General features: G+C 39.0%; 1 protein-coding gene across 2 annotated transcripts in view; it reads left to right on the top strand.

Annotated features, from left to right (window-relative positions):
• LOC146137128 (ubiquitin carboxyl-terminal hydrolase 32-like) overlaps positions 1–14,504 on the top strand; it is a 37,299-nt gene that overhangs the window by 6,241 nt on the left and 16,554 nt on the right. For both annotated transcript variants that reach the window (XM_083393237.1, XM_083393238.1), the window contains 13 exons: positions 2,041–2,198; positions 2,695–2,785; positions 4,650–4,743; positions 4,876–5,009; positions 6,097–6,200; positions 6,751–6,856; positions 7,154–7,256; positions 7,324–7,466; positions 7,527–7,608; positions 11,385–11,471; positions 11,539–11,691; positions 12,107–12,198; positions 14,219–14,392. In XM_083393237.1, the coding sequence (XP_083249363.1) occupies positions 2,041–2,198; positions 2,695–2,785; positions 4,650–4,743; positions 4,876–5,009; positions 6,097–6,200; positions 6,751–6,856; positions 7,154–7,256; positions 7,324–7,466; positions 7,527–7,608; positions 11,385–11,471; positions 11,539–11,691; positions 12,107–12,198; positions 14,219–14,392 (1,521 nt within the window). The remainder of the gene's footprint in view (positions 1–2,040; positions 2,199–2,694; positions 2,786–4,649; positions 4,744–4,875; positions 5,010–6,096; positions 6,201–6,750; positions 6,857–7,153; positions 7,257–7,323; positions 7,467–7,526; positions 7,609–11,384; positions 11,472–11,538; positions 11,692–12,106; positions 12,199–14,218; positions 14,393–14,504) is intronic.

Raw genomic sequence — 14,504 nt, 5'->3', positions numbered from 1 at the left:
CTGTAGCGACCCTTACTGCTTGAGGTTAAACTACAGAGCAAGGGATAAACCAATATCAAACCACATGAGAGCAAGGAAAACATAGAACATTTAAACCAGTTATATAGCAAAATAAACTTTTCCTTTTACTCACACATGCTTGTACATAAACTCTGCATACTTTGTTGAAATTCTGAAGGACAGATTAAAATCACCTTAAAATTTGTGACCTGGAAAAAAATAAAACTGAATGACTTATACAAGTTAGTTGTAGTTGGATAGTGCAAGGGTGTCAAAAAATTAAGTTTTTCACCCTTTTTAATTTATTAAAAGTTTTTTTGACAACAGAATATTTCTTGATTGTCTGCTTCGGACACATCTTTTATATAATATTTAGGTCAGTATTTCCTAAACTGTTTCATGTTTATTCGCCCTGCCGGAGAATGGCGTAGTCTGTTTGCCAAAATACAAACGATTACCACAATGCCCCAACTAGTTTTTTTAGGTGGTACACGAGTAGCTTCCGTTTTTTTCATGAAAAATGGATTCACAACTTTATACTTTGTTTATCTGGTTTTGTTTACAAAAAAATAATACCAAAGCCTATTCTAATTGTTACGTAACTATTTCTGTTGTTTCATAACAATAAGATCTTCAAAATACAGGTCATGTCAATTGTGCACAGTTGTTTCAAATCCCGTACAACGCTGTGGGACAGTAGGCGTTAATTATGTCAAATATAGAAATAGATATACTTTGATTGCTCTTGATAAATATCATCTACTGTTTTATAGCTTCAGCTACATCAGAATAATGCTAGTTGTAAGCTAAAAATAGGACAATATTCTTCTTCTGAATAAAATACAATTCGATCAAATTAGTTGTTCTGCGAAAAGTGGTACGCGTGTCAGTACAGAGCGTCCAAGTGGTACGAGGTCACAAAACGGCTGTGAACCCCTGGCGTAAAGGGTGACGATCTTTTAAGGGAAATTAAGAGTTTGCAAACTAAAAGTTCTAAAAACCCTGAAACCAATAAACCATGCCGAAAAGCTTTCTGCTGAACTCCTGTAATCCCATATAAAATGCTGCAGCATTTGTTAACTATTTGGGTTTTTAATATTTGAGGGAATCTGAATGAAAATCATCCCAAACCTTGAAAAAATAAATAACACTTAGAACGACGCAGCAGCAGAGTTTTGCATAAAATTAGCAAATGATTAAATATATGAGCACTTGTGCATTTTGTAAGGATTAAGGTCGTGTTAGTGACCCGCATGATGAAAAGGTTCGCCATCCCTGGATAGATAATGCTGTTTTTGTAAAATGCAATGTTTAATAGAAGATTTAGAATGAGTGAAAATCTAAATCACAAACCATGCAAGCAACATTCCACAAAATAACAGTGAATACAATTACTGCAGCAAGCAAATTATGATTGGGAATGCTCCTAATGCTTAGTAAGCATTTGTTTTCTACTGTTGTTAGGCTGTTTGGTCTTTTCTGCTTAACTAAGCGTGAAGGATCTGTTCTGACATAATATGCATCGGTGGTTCAACTTTGCAAGCTTACCACAGTTTGTCACTGATCACTGCTGATAATGTGTTGCATTTTAGTCGGTAGCGCTTTAAATACAAACATCAATATAATTGATTCACCTTTATATGTTGATCACATTCACAAAATTTGACTCAGCAGATTAGGGACACTGGCCTAGATTATAATGTTGGGTGTCTCACTGGGATTCTAATGTTAGGTTAAAATATTACTGGTTTCCAATTTGGTTTGTTTGTCAAAAAACAATTTGATTGTCTTAAAAGTTACAAACTTTCACCAGTTCATCAATTGTGGATAATTGGAAGTATCAAACTTATTTTTTGTTTCCTTTCCAATTCAAATTACATTAGTAAATTAATATTGTAATGACATTGCAATCTTTGCCATCATTATGACATATTGAAATGAAAAAAATTATTCAAGTATAAAAAATTCAAGTTGCAGGATTATACATCTTTTTCACATTTTAGATTTCTTATTCGTAATTTAACTTTTTCATCCACGCAGGAGGGTATTTCCCTGGAGGAGTACCAGCTGTGGAGCTTGGAGGACCCGTTGCCTAGCAACCTGCTGCGCATCGTGGTGGAGATCTGTCACGTGATCCTCGGTCTGCAGCCGTCAACTCCCCTGGAGGAAGGATCGATCATCAGGGGATGGATGCAGAGGTTGGTGGATGCAAGAAGGCGTACAACAATATTTATATATCATGAAGTAAAAGAGTTTCAATAGAATGGATAACATTAGACTTAACAAACACAGAATCTAAAAAGCATTATTAAGTTGGCTCTCGAAGTTTATTGACTGACATCTAACTATAGTGGCTATTCCATTTACAAGAAGCCAAAGCTATGTTTTATTTTAAAACATTGGGTTTCATTAACAAAATGAGTGTAAAAAATCCTATTCATGAATAAAAGATTGTTAATCATGTTCTTTGGTGTTTTATCAACTCTGCATTAATTGAAAGACATCAAAGAACCGTGATAAACATAACTTTACTTGCAATAACAAAAGGCTATAAAAACTTAACTAGTAGCAACACCAGCTTAATTATTGGAAAGACAACATGCATTTCATGCTAAGTGTGCTAGTTTACTCCTCCACACTGAAATTCATAGGCAGCTAATGTTATGGCGATCGCTTATTAACTTCTGCTTTTAGATCGAGTCACTACGGATACAAGCCAAGTGAGACCTGGTTCATTGTGGCTGGAAAGTGGTGGAAACATTGGCAGGCCTACACTCACTACAATGTAAGTACGCTCACTACACTGTAAGTACACTCTCACTACAATGTAAGTACACTCACTACAATGTAAGTACTCTCACTACAATGTAAGTACTCTCACTACATTGTAAGTACGCTCACTACAATGTAAGTACGCTCACTACAATGTAAGTACGCTCACTACAATGTAAGTACGCTCACTACAATGTAAGTACACTCACTACAATGTAAGTACGCTCACTACAATGTAAGTACGCTCACTACAATGTAAGTACACTCTCACTACAATGTAAGTACACTCACTACAATGTAAGTACACTCACTACAATGTAAGTACTCTCACTACAATGTAAGTACTCTCACTACATTGTAAGTACGCTCACTACAATGTAAGTACGCTCACTACAATGTAAGTACGCTCACTACAATGTAAGTACGCTCACTACAATGTAAGTACGCTCACTACAATGTAAGTACGCTCACTACAATGTAAGTACGCTCACTACAATGTAAGTACGCTCACTACAATGTAAGTACGCTCACTACATTGTAAGTACGCTCACTACAATGTAAGTACGCTCACTACAATGTAAGTACGCTCACTACAATGTAAGTACGCTCACTACAATGTAAATACGCTCACTACAATGTAAGTACGCTCACTACAATGTAAGTACTCTCACTACATTGTAAGTACACTCTCACTACAATGTAAGTACGCTCACTACAATGTAAGTACGCTCACTACAATGTAAGTACGCTCACTACACTGTAAGTACGCTCACTACAATGTAAGTACGCTCACTACAATGTAAGTACTCTCACTACATTGTAAGTACACTCACTACAATGTAAGTACTCTCACTACAATGTAAGTACTCTCACTACAATGTAAGTACGCTCACTACAATGTAAGTACGCTCACTACACTGTAAGTACGCTCACTACACTGTAAGTACGCTCACTACACTGTAAGTACGCTCACTACACTGTAAGTACGCTCACTACAATGTAAGTACGCTCACTACACTACAATGTAAGTACGCTCACTACAATGTAAGTACGCTCACTACAATGTAAGTACATTCTCACTACAATGTAAGTACACTCACTACAATGTAAGTACTCTCACTACAATGTAAGTACTCTCACTACATTGTAAGTACGCTCACTACAATGTAAGTACGCTCACTACAATGTAAGTACGCTCACTACAATGTAAGTACGCTCACTACAATGTAAGTACACTCACTACAATGTAAGTACTCTCACTACAATGTAAGTACTCTCACTACATTGTAAGTACGCTCACTACAATGTAAGTACGCTCACTACAATGTAAGTACGCTCACTACAATGTAAGTACGCTCACTACAATGTAAGTACGCTCACTACAATGTAAGTACGCTCACTACAATGTAAGTACGCTCACTACAATGTAAGTACGCTCACTACAATGTAAGTACGCTCACTACAATGTAAGTACGCTCACTACAATGTAAGTATGCTCACTACATTGTAAGTACACTCTCACTACAATGTAAGTACACTCACTACAATGTAAGTACTCTCACTACAATGTAAGTACGCTCACTACAATGTAAGTACACTCTCACTACAATGTAAGTACGCTCACTACAATGTAAGTACGCTCACTACAATGTAAGTACACTCTCACTACAATGTAAGTACGCTCACTACAATGTAAGTACGCTCACTACAATGTAAGTACGCTCACTACAATGTAAGTACGCTCATTTTAGTTCATATGGAGAATTAGCATTTTGAAACTGTAAACTACGAATGGCATTTTGAATTTGTGCACAATTATTGGTTGCCTGGTTAAGTTTAAGCAACCCAAATAGTAAAACTTACTTTGTTATGTGAAGACTGACTCTTTGCTTCCCTCTGATGGCAAGATGACAAAATCCCAGTCAGTCGACACAATCGCCTCGACGCAAAGCACTGACACGGTTGGCAGCGGTGAGTGTTCTATAGGTTTGTGTGAGAATATGTTTACGTTACACACATGTTGCGCAACTACAAACTATATTATTAGGTTCACCAAGAATCCATGAGTTTCTAATGTTTTGTTTCTATTTTTGTTAATTCCAGATGTGAGTAGGGGAACATCCAGGCATCCCGGTAAGGCCCACCGGATGAATAAACCCCCTGCGATGGCCAACAATACCCCCCTGGTACCCGGCCCAATCAACAACTCGCCCATCATCGCAGACGAATCTCTAAAGGTTTGTCCGTCACTGTGTGTCTATATATCTGTATACATTAGGGTTGTTCAAAAAAACACTTTTTTGTCAAATTTCAACGGGGACCCCCTGGAATTGTTAGGTTGCGTCTAAAAACCACACAAAATGGATCTGAGCACGTTTGGTTCAGTATTGACCGTGCTACGTCAATTTGAAAATTCAGATTGAAAAAAATTAATTGTCCTCCCCATAACAAAATTTTTTTTCTTCTTTTGCTGCATTGCTTTGCAATTGAATAGCCATAAATTAACCTGTTTTGCAGTAAAAAAGTGAGTAGTCATGGTACAAATGTCACATTTCAACAACATTTGTTAGGCTGTTATGTATGAAAAATGGCTTTTCAGCGCATTTTTTGAACTTTAGATAAGTAATTGATATAATTGTGTGAATTATTAAATGCACTATTATATTAATTTGATGTCATGTTTGCTGCATCTACTTTATTTAAAAATTTTAAGCCATTTTTCATACATAACAGCCTACAAATGTTGTTGAAATGTGACATTTGTACCATGACTACTCACTTTTTTACTGCAAAACAGGTTGATTTATGGCTATTCAATTGCAAAGCAATGCAGCAAAAGAAGAAAAAAAATTTTTTTATGGGGAGGACAATTAATTTTTTTTTTTAATTTTATCCCAAATCTGAATTTTCAAATTGACGTAGCACGGTCAATACTGAACCAAACGTGCTCAGATTTGGTTTGTGGGGTTTTAGACGCAACCTAACAATTCCAGGGGGTCCCCACTGAAATTTGACAAAAATGTGTTTTTTTGAACAACCCTAGTATACATGCGTGTCTTTGTCATTGCGTGTCTATATATCTGTATACATACGTGTCTTTGTCACTGTGTGCGGATGCTTTAAACAAAACCTTTAAATATGCGATGTTGAAATAAACAAGGGAGACAAACCAAGATACATTGTGTTGACATTGTCAAGTGGTTTGTGTAAAGATGGAATACGTCACATAATTCGTTATGACGTCACATAGTTCGTTATGACGTGTCTGCAGCGTCACCGTGCATTCCCAAACATCTTGTAACCCTCACTTCATTTGTTGTTTAGGTTGGTACTTTGACGGACGAAGGTGGAAGAATCAAGGATGGTTTGGAGCGGGGAGTGGATTACGAGATTCTACCAGAACCTGTGTGGAGAGCCTTGCATCACTGGTCAGTTCTGGTTTAATTTGGTTGCTTGTTTAATTTGGTTGTTTTGTTTAATTTGGTGTTTTGTTTAATCTGGTTGTTTGTTTAATTTGGTTGTTTGTTTAATTTGGTTGTTTTGTTTAATTTGGTTGCTTGTTTAATTTTGTTGTTTTGTTTAATTTGGTTGCTTGTTTAATTTGGTTGCTTGTTTAATTTGGTTGTTTTGTTTAATCTGGTTGTTTTGTTTAATTTGGTTGTTTTGTTTAATTTGGTTGTTTTGTTTAATCTGGTTGTTTTGTTTAATCTGGTTGTTTTGTTTAATCTGGTTGTTTTGTTTAATTTGGTTGTTTTGTTTAATGTGCTGTTTTGGGTTAAGCTGGTGTTTTTGGTTAATCTGGTGTTTCGTTTAATGTAGCGTTTTTGTTTAATCTGATGTTTGGATGGTAATTTATCATCTCTGGTTATAAGTGACTGCTTTGAACACTTTTATAAACTTTGTTTCTGATAAAGTTGCCTGCCTCAGTTACGTCACAAACATGATTCAGTTACGTCACAATCCTTGTTGTTTTTCCAGGTACGGGGGATCCCCGAGTCTGCCCCGGATCGTCCCGGCCCCGAACCCAGGGGAAAGTCCCTGGCTCGAGATTCACCGGCTCCACATTGTCCTGCTGCGGCACCAGGTTCGGGGAATACCCACAAAACAATAAATCAAAACAGCATTGTTTACTTTGTAAATTATTTCCGAACCATCAACCAAAAATCTCGCTGTCAAGATATCAACCGATTTTTTTTTAATTATTTAAGAGGATTTGTTTAAAAAATGGTTGAGATTAAAATTTCCTTAAACTTGTGAATTGTATTACCCTAACCTTTGTTGCTGCACTAAGTTCCTAATCGTAACTTAAATTACATTAAAACGAACAATCTCAGCTGCTCAATTACGTCACAATGAACCAACAATGGTGTTTGTCTCGCAGCTGCAAACGACGCCCCAAGTCCAACAATATTCAACGTCAGGAGGTCCGCTAGGGGGCGCCACACCGATGGGAATCCTCAAACAATCGCTCAACTACGTCATCGGTAATGACGTCACCACTTGTTTGTTTGTTGGCAAGTGATTGTGTTTGAACAATGGCGATTGTTGCAGGGAGCGGTTCGACGCCGAAACGTCACGTGATGCACCGAGCCACCTTCAGTCGCCGCCACACGGTGGGGCAAGTGAGCACGTTCTTGTCGACCCGGCTTCGGGTTCCGCTGGACAACATGCGCCTGTGGAACCTACTCGACGAGGTGCGACACCTTGTGGTAAGGCCAACGAACACATTAATAACAATGCTTTGATTGTTGCAGAACAATGCCAACTTGCTGGAGGATGAGTCAGCAAAACTTGAGACGCTCAAGATCGCCGACAACGCCCAGATATTACTCGAAGGTAAGTTTGTGCTTGTTGCAAAAAGTTGTCTGTCTGATTGTATAGGTTTGTACTTGTTGCTGAAAGTTGTCTGTCTGATTGTATAGGTTTGTGCTTGTTGCAAAATGTTGTCTGTCTGATTGTATAGGTTTGCGCTTGTTGCAAAATGTTGTCTGTCTGATTGTATAGGTTTGTGCTTGTTGCAAAAAGTTGTCTGTCTGATTGTATAGGTTTGTACTTGTTGCTGAAAGTTGTCTGTCTGAGTGTATGGGTTTGTGCTTGTTGCTAAGTGTTGTCTGTCTGAGTGTGTTTGTTTGTTTATGCTTGTTGCTGAAAGTTGTCTGTCTGATTGTATAGGTTTGTGCTTGTTGCAAAATGTTGTCTGTCTGATTGTATAGGTTTGTGCTTGTTGCTAAAAGTTGTCTGTCTGATTGTATAGGTTTGTGCTTGTTGCAAAATGTTGTCTGTCTGATTGTATAGGTTTGTGCTTGTTGCTGAAAGTTGTCTGTCTGATTGTATAGGTTTGTGCTTGTTGCAAAATGTTGTCTGTCTGATTGTATAGGTTTGTGCTTTTTGCTAAAAGTTGTCTGTCTGATTGTATAGGTTTGTGCTTGTTGCAAAATGTTGTCTGTCTGATTGTATAGGTTTGTGCTTGTTGCAAAATGTTGTCTGTCTAATTGTATAGGTTTGTGCTTGTTGCAAAATGTTGTCTGTGTAATTGTATAGATTTGTGCTTGTTGCAAAATGTAGTCTGTCTGATTGTATAGGTTTGTGCTTGTTGCTGAAAGTTGTCTGTCTGAGTGTATGGGTTTGTGCTTGTTGCTAAGTGTTGTCTGTCTGAGTGTGTTTGTTTGTTTATGCTTGTTGCTGAAAGTTGTCTGTCTGATTGTATAGGTTTGCGCTTGTTGCAAAATGTTGTCTGTCTGATTGTATAGGTTTGTGCTTGTTGCTGAAAGTTGTCTGTCTGATTGTATAGGTTTGTGCTTGTTGCAAAATGTTGTCTGTCTGATTGTATAGGTTTGTGCTTTTTGCTAAAAGTTGTCTGTCTGATTGTATAGGTTTGTGCTTGTTGCAAAATGTTGTCTGTCTGATTGTATAGGTTTGTGCTTGTTGCAAAATGTTGTCTGTCTAATTGTATAGGTTTGTGCTTGTTGCAAAATGTTGTCTGTGTAATTGTATAGATTTGTGCTTGTTGCAAAATGTAGTCTGTCTGATTGTATAGGTTTGTGCTTGTTGCTGAAAGTTGTCTGTCTGAGTGTATGGGTTTATGCTTGTTGCTAAGTGTTGTCTGTCTGAGTGTGTTTGTTTGTTTGTGCTTGTTGCTAAATGTTGTCTGTTTGAGTGTGTTTGTTTGTGATTGTTACTAAAATGTTGTCTGTCTGATTGTATAGGTTTGTACTTGTTGCAAAATGTTGTCTGTCTGATTGTATAGGTTTGTGCTTGTTGCAAAATGTTGTCTGTTTGAGTGTGTTTGTTTGTGCTTGTTGCAAAATGTTGTCTGTCTGATTGTATAGGTTTGTGCTTTTTGCAAAATGTTGTCTGTCTGATTGTATAGGTTTGTGCTTGTTGCAAAATGTTGTCTGTTTGAGTTTGTTTGTTTGTGCTTGTTGCAAAATGTTGTCTGTCTGATTGTGTAGGTTTGTGCTTGTTGCAAAATGTTGTCTGTCTGATTGTATAGGTTTGTGCTTGTTGCTGAAAGTTGTTTGTCTGAGTCTATGGGTTTGTGCTTGTTGCAAAATGTTGTCTGTCTGATTGTATAGGTTTGTGCTTGTTGCAAAATGTTGTCTGTCTGATTGTATAGGTTTGTGCTTGTTGCAAAATGTTGTTTGTCTGATTGTATAGGTTTGTGCTTGTTGCAAAATGTTGTCTGTTTGAGTGTGTTTGTTTGTGCTTGTTGCAAAATGTTGTCTGTCTGATTGTATAGGTTTGTGCTTGTTGCAAAATGTTGTCTGTCTGATTGTATAGGTTTGTTCTTGTTGCAAAATGTTGTTTGTCTGATTGTATAGGTTTGTGCTTGTTGCAAAATGTTGTCTGTTTGAGTGTATGGGTTTGTACTTGTTGCAAAATGTTGTCTGTCTGATTGTATAGGTTTGTGCTTGTTGCTGAAAGTTGTCTGTCTGAGTGTATGGGTTTGTGCTTGTTGCAAAATGTTGTCTGTCTGATTGTATAGGTTTGTGCTTGTTGCAAAATGTTGTCTGTCTGAGTGTATGGGTTTGTGCTTGTTGCTAAGTGTTGTCTGTCTGAGTGTGTTTGTTTGTTTGTGCCTATTGCTAAATGTTGTCTGTTTGAGTATGTTTGTTTGTGATTGTTACTAAAATTTGTCTGTCTGATTGTATAGGTTTGTGCTTGTTGCAAAATGTTGTCTGTTTGAGTGTGTTTGTTTTTGCTTGTTGCAAAATGTTGTCTGTCTGATTGTATAGGTTTGTGCTTGTTGCTGAAAGTTGTCTGTCTGAGTGTATGGGTTTGTGCTTGTTGCTAAGTGTTGTCTGTCTGAGTGTGTTTGTTTGTTTGTGCTTGTTGCAAAATGTTGTCTGTCTGAGTGTATGGGTTTGTGCTTGTTGCTGAAAGTTGTCTGTCTGAGTGTATGGGTTTGTGCTTGTTGCTAAGTGTTGTCTGTCTGAGTGTGTTTGTTTGTTTGTGCTTGTTGCTAAATGTTGTCTGTTTGAGTGTGTTTGTTTGTGATTGTTACTAAAATTTGTCTGTCTGATTGTATAGGTTTGTGCTTGTTGCAAAATGTTGTCTGTTTGAGTGTGTTTGTTTTTGCTTGTTGCAAAATGTTGTCTGTCTGATTGTATAGGTTTGTGCTTGTTGCTGAAAGTTGTCTGTCTGAGTGTATGGGTTTGTGCTTGTTGCTAAGTGTTGTCTGTCTGAGTGTGTTTGTTTGTTTATGCTTGTTGCAAAATGTTGTCTGTCTGATTGTATAGGTTTGTTCTTGTTGCAAAATGTTGTCTGTCTGATTGTATAGGTTTGTGCTTGTTGCAAAATGTTGTCTGTTTGAGTGTGTTTGTTTGTGCTTGTTGCAAAATTTGTCTGTCTGATTGTATAGGTTTGTGCTTGTTGCTGAAAGTTGTCTGTCTGAGTGTATGGGTTTGTGCTTGTTGCTGAAAGTTTGTGCTTGTTGCAAAATGTTCTCTGTCTAAATGTATAGGTTTGTACTTGTTGCAAAATGTTCTCTGTCTGATTGTATAGGTTTGTACTTGTTGCTGAAAGTTGTCTGTCTGAGTGTATGGGTTTGTGCTTGTTGCTAAGTGTTGTCTGTCTGAGTGTGTTTGTTTGTTTGTGCTTGTTGCAAAATGTTGTCTGTCTGATTGTATAGGTTTGTGCTTGTTGCAAAATGTTGTCTGTCTGAGTGTATGGGTTTGTGCTTGTTGCTGAAAGTTGTCTGTCTGAGTGTATGGGTTTGTACTTGTTGCAAAATGTTGTCTGTCTGATTGTATAGGTTTGTGCTTGTTGCTGAAAGTTGTCTGTCTGAGTGTATGGGTTTGTGCTTGTTGCAAAATGTTGTCTGTCTGATTGTATAGGTTTGTGCTTGTTGCTGAAAGTTGTCTGGCTGAGTGTATGGGTTTGTGCTTGTTGCTAAGTGTTGTCTGTCGGAGTGTATTTTTTTGTTTGTGCTTGTTGCTAAGTGTTGTCTGTCGGAGTGTGTTTATTTGTACTTGTTACTAAAATTTCTCTGTGTGCTTGATTGCTAAAAGTTGTCTGTCTGAGTGGGTTTGTTTGTGCTTGTTGCTAAATGTTGTCTGTCTTGATGCGTTTGTATACTCGCTAAGCACAAGTCTGTGTGTTCTGTTAATTAGTGCGCAACGCTGACATGAGTTGGCCTGAAGAACTTTCACAAATCGCCCGGAACCACAAGCAGAAGGTCAAGAGTCAGGGGTCAGCAGGTAAGTACTTGCTTACTTCAATAGTTGTGTGAATACCCACATGGAACCATCCTTTGCTGCCCTCTAGTTTCGGTTCTGCGAGGGACCTCGGGTCTCAGTAACCTTGGCAACACATGTTTCATGAACTCCAGCATCCAATGTCTCAGCAACACTCAACCCCTGACTCAATACTTCCTGGCAGAGAAACATCTCTACGAACTCAACCGAACAAACCCGCTTGGTGAGCAAACCTCAACTAAAAGTCTCAAGCCTGGACCTGTAAATACAGCCCCTTTCTACAGGCTCAAGCTGTTTTCGGAAATGCAAATATTTAATCACATTTTATTCTTATTGATTACAGTTAGAAATGGCTTCTACTTTTTTGCTTCATAAAACTATAAACATCTTGAACAGATTTTTGAAAAACTACGATAGTGTGAGTAAATAGGTTATGATTGACGACAGCAAAAAAGTTCCAAGTTTTTTTACTCTTACTTTAACAGCTTTAACTGATTTTCGCTAACCCAAAAACATAAAATTGAAACGATTTCTCTTTGCCAGGCAGTTAATGTTGCATATTAAAAATGGTAGGTTAAAAATCGCTGGAATGCCAGTACTGTAAGCCAACAGTGTTTTACCATTGATATTTGCGGCAGGCATGAAGGGTCACATCGCTAAACGGTATTCTGATCTCACCCAGGAATTATGGAGCGGTACAAGCAAGACGGTAGCCCCACTAAAACTCAGGGTAAGCCCCCTAAACCGAGGGTAAGTCCCCTAAACCAGTGGTTCTCAACCGCCGGTCCGAGTCAACTTTCCTTGCCGGTCCGCCAAATATATTACAATTTTATATCGTAGTTGCAAAATGCCAGATGTTAAAAGCTTGTCCATCAAATGTACAACTTCGCCACTCGCCAGTTCCGTAATGTTACAACTCGTTCAATGAACCACGTAAAACACGTATGATATCAAAAAGACAGAAGAAAATTGCTTATTGAATTAAGTTTCCAGTCTTTGCTTTTAAGTTGCAAATACTTTTGTCGTAATTACATTTTGGGTTGATTTTGATTTTTAAGGTCCACCGGTCCGCAAAACTTGTTTTGAAATTTTCCCGGTCCGTAAGCTAAAAAGGTTGAGAACCACTGCCCTAAACTGAGGGTAAGTCCCATAACCAGAATGTAAGTGCCCTAAACCGAGGGTAAGTCCCCTAAACCGAGGGTAAGTCCCCTAAACCTAGGGTAAGTCCCCTAAACCGAGGGTAAGTCCCCTAAACCGAGGGTAAGTCCCCTAAACCGAGGGTAAGTCCCCTAAACCGAGGGTAAGTCTCCTAAACCGAGGGTAAGTCCCCTAAACCGAGGGTAAGTCCCCTAAACCGAGGGTAAGTCCCCTAAACCGAGGGTAAGTCCCCTAAACCGAGGGTAAGTCTCCTAAACCGAGGGTAAGTCCCCTAAACCGAGGGTAAGTCCCCTAAACCGAGGGTAAGTCTCCTAAACCGAGGGTAAGTCTCCTAAACCGAGGGTAAGTCCCCTAAACCGAGGATAAGTCCCCTAAACCAGTGGTTCTCAACCGCCGGTCCGAGTCAACTTTCCTTGCCGGTCCGCCAAATATATTACAATTTTATATCGTAGTTGCAAAATGCCAGATGTTAAAAGCTTGTCCATCAAATGTACAACTTCGCCACTCGCCAGTTCCGTAATGTTACAACTCGTTCAATGAACCACGTAAAACACGTATGATATCAAAAAGACAGAAGAAAATTGCTTATTGAATTAAGTTTCCAGTCTTTGCTTTTAAGTTGCAAATACTTTTGTCGTAATTACATTTTGGGTTGATTTTGATTTTTGAAGGTCCACCGGTCCGCAAAACTTGTTTTGAAATTTTCCCGGTCCGTAAGCTAAAAAGGTTGAGAACCACTGCCCTAAACCGAGGGTAAGTCCCCTAAACCGAGGGTAAGTCCCCTAAACCGAGGGTAAGTCCCCTAAACCGAGGGTAAGTCCCCTAAACCGAGGGTAAGTCCCCTAAACCGAGGGTAAGTCCCCTAAACCGAGGGTAAGTCCCCTAAACCGAGGGTAAGTCCCCTAAACCGAGGGTAAGTCCCCTAAATTGAGGGTAAGTCCCCTAAATTGAGGGTAAGTCCCCTAAACCGAGGGTAAGTCCCCTAAATTGAGGGTAAGTCCCCTAAACCGAGGGTAAGTCCCCTAAACCGAGGGTAAGTCCCCTAAATTGAGGGTAAGTCCCCTAAATTGAGGGTAAGTCCCCTAAACTGAGGGTAAGTCCCCTAAACCGAGGTTAAGTCCCCTAAACCGAGGGTAAGTCCCCTAAACCGAGGTTAAGTCCCCTAAACTGAGGTTAAGTCCCCTAAACCGAGGTTAAGTCCCCTAAACCGAGGTTAAGTCCCCTAAACCAGGTTAAGTCCCCTAAACCGAGGTTAAGTCCCCTAAACTAAGGTTAAGTCCCTTAAACTAGGGGTAAGTCCCCTAAACCGAGGGTAAGTCCCCTAAACTAAGGGTAAGTCCCCCAAAGTGAGGGTGGTTTCCACTTGATTTAAGGTTGGCTCGAACTTGTTAAATTGTTCAACCTTGATGCAAATCGTGTAACTTATTTTAATGATAGTAAGCACTTCTCAGGATCGACAAACATACTTTATTTTATTGAATGGTCTTGTAGGTTTTTTTTCTGATATAATCATCGCACCATCAGTAGACAGCTCGTGGGTGGTAAACCCACTTAAAAACACTGAATAGCCATACACGGCTTGTGTTGTGCAGTGGACAATCAGCAAGTACGCTCCCCGCTTCAACGGATTCTCTCAACACGACTCACAAGAACTTCTGGCGTTTGTGTTGGACGGATTGCACGAGGATCTTAACAGAGTACACGAAAAACCGTACGTTGAACTAAAAGACAGCGATGGAAGGCCTGACGAGGAAGTAGCTCAAGAGGTGGGTCGGTACTTGGTCAGTTCTTGGTCAGCACTTGGTCGATAGTTGGCCATCAAGAGGTGGGTCGGTACTTGGTCAGTTCTTGGTCAGCACTTGGTCGATAGTTGGTCGT

This window comes from Ascidiella aspersa, chromosome 7 (genome assembly GCF_963924565.1).
Source record: "Ascidiella aspersa chromosome 7, kaAscAspe10.2, whole genome shotgun sequence".
NCBI lineage: Eukaryota > Metazoa > Chordata > Ascidiacea > Phlebobranchia > Ascidiidae > Ascidiella > Ascidiella aspersa.
This window is presented reverse-complemented; position numbering and strand designations above follow the sequence as displayed.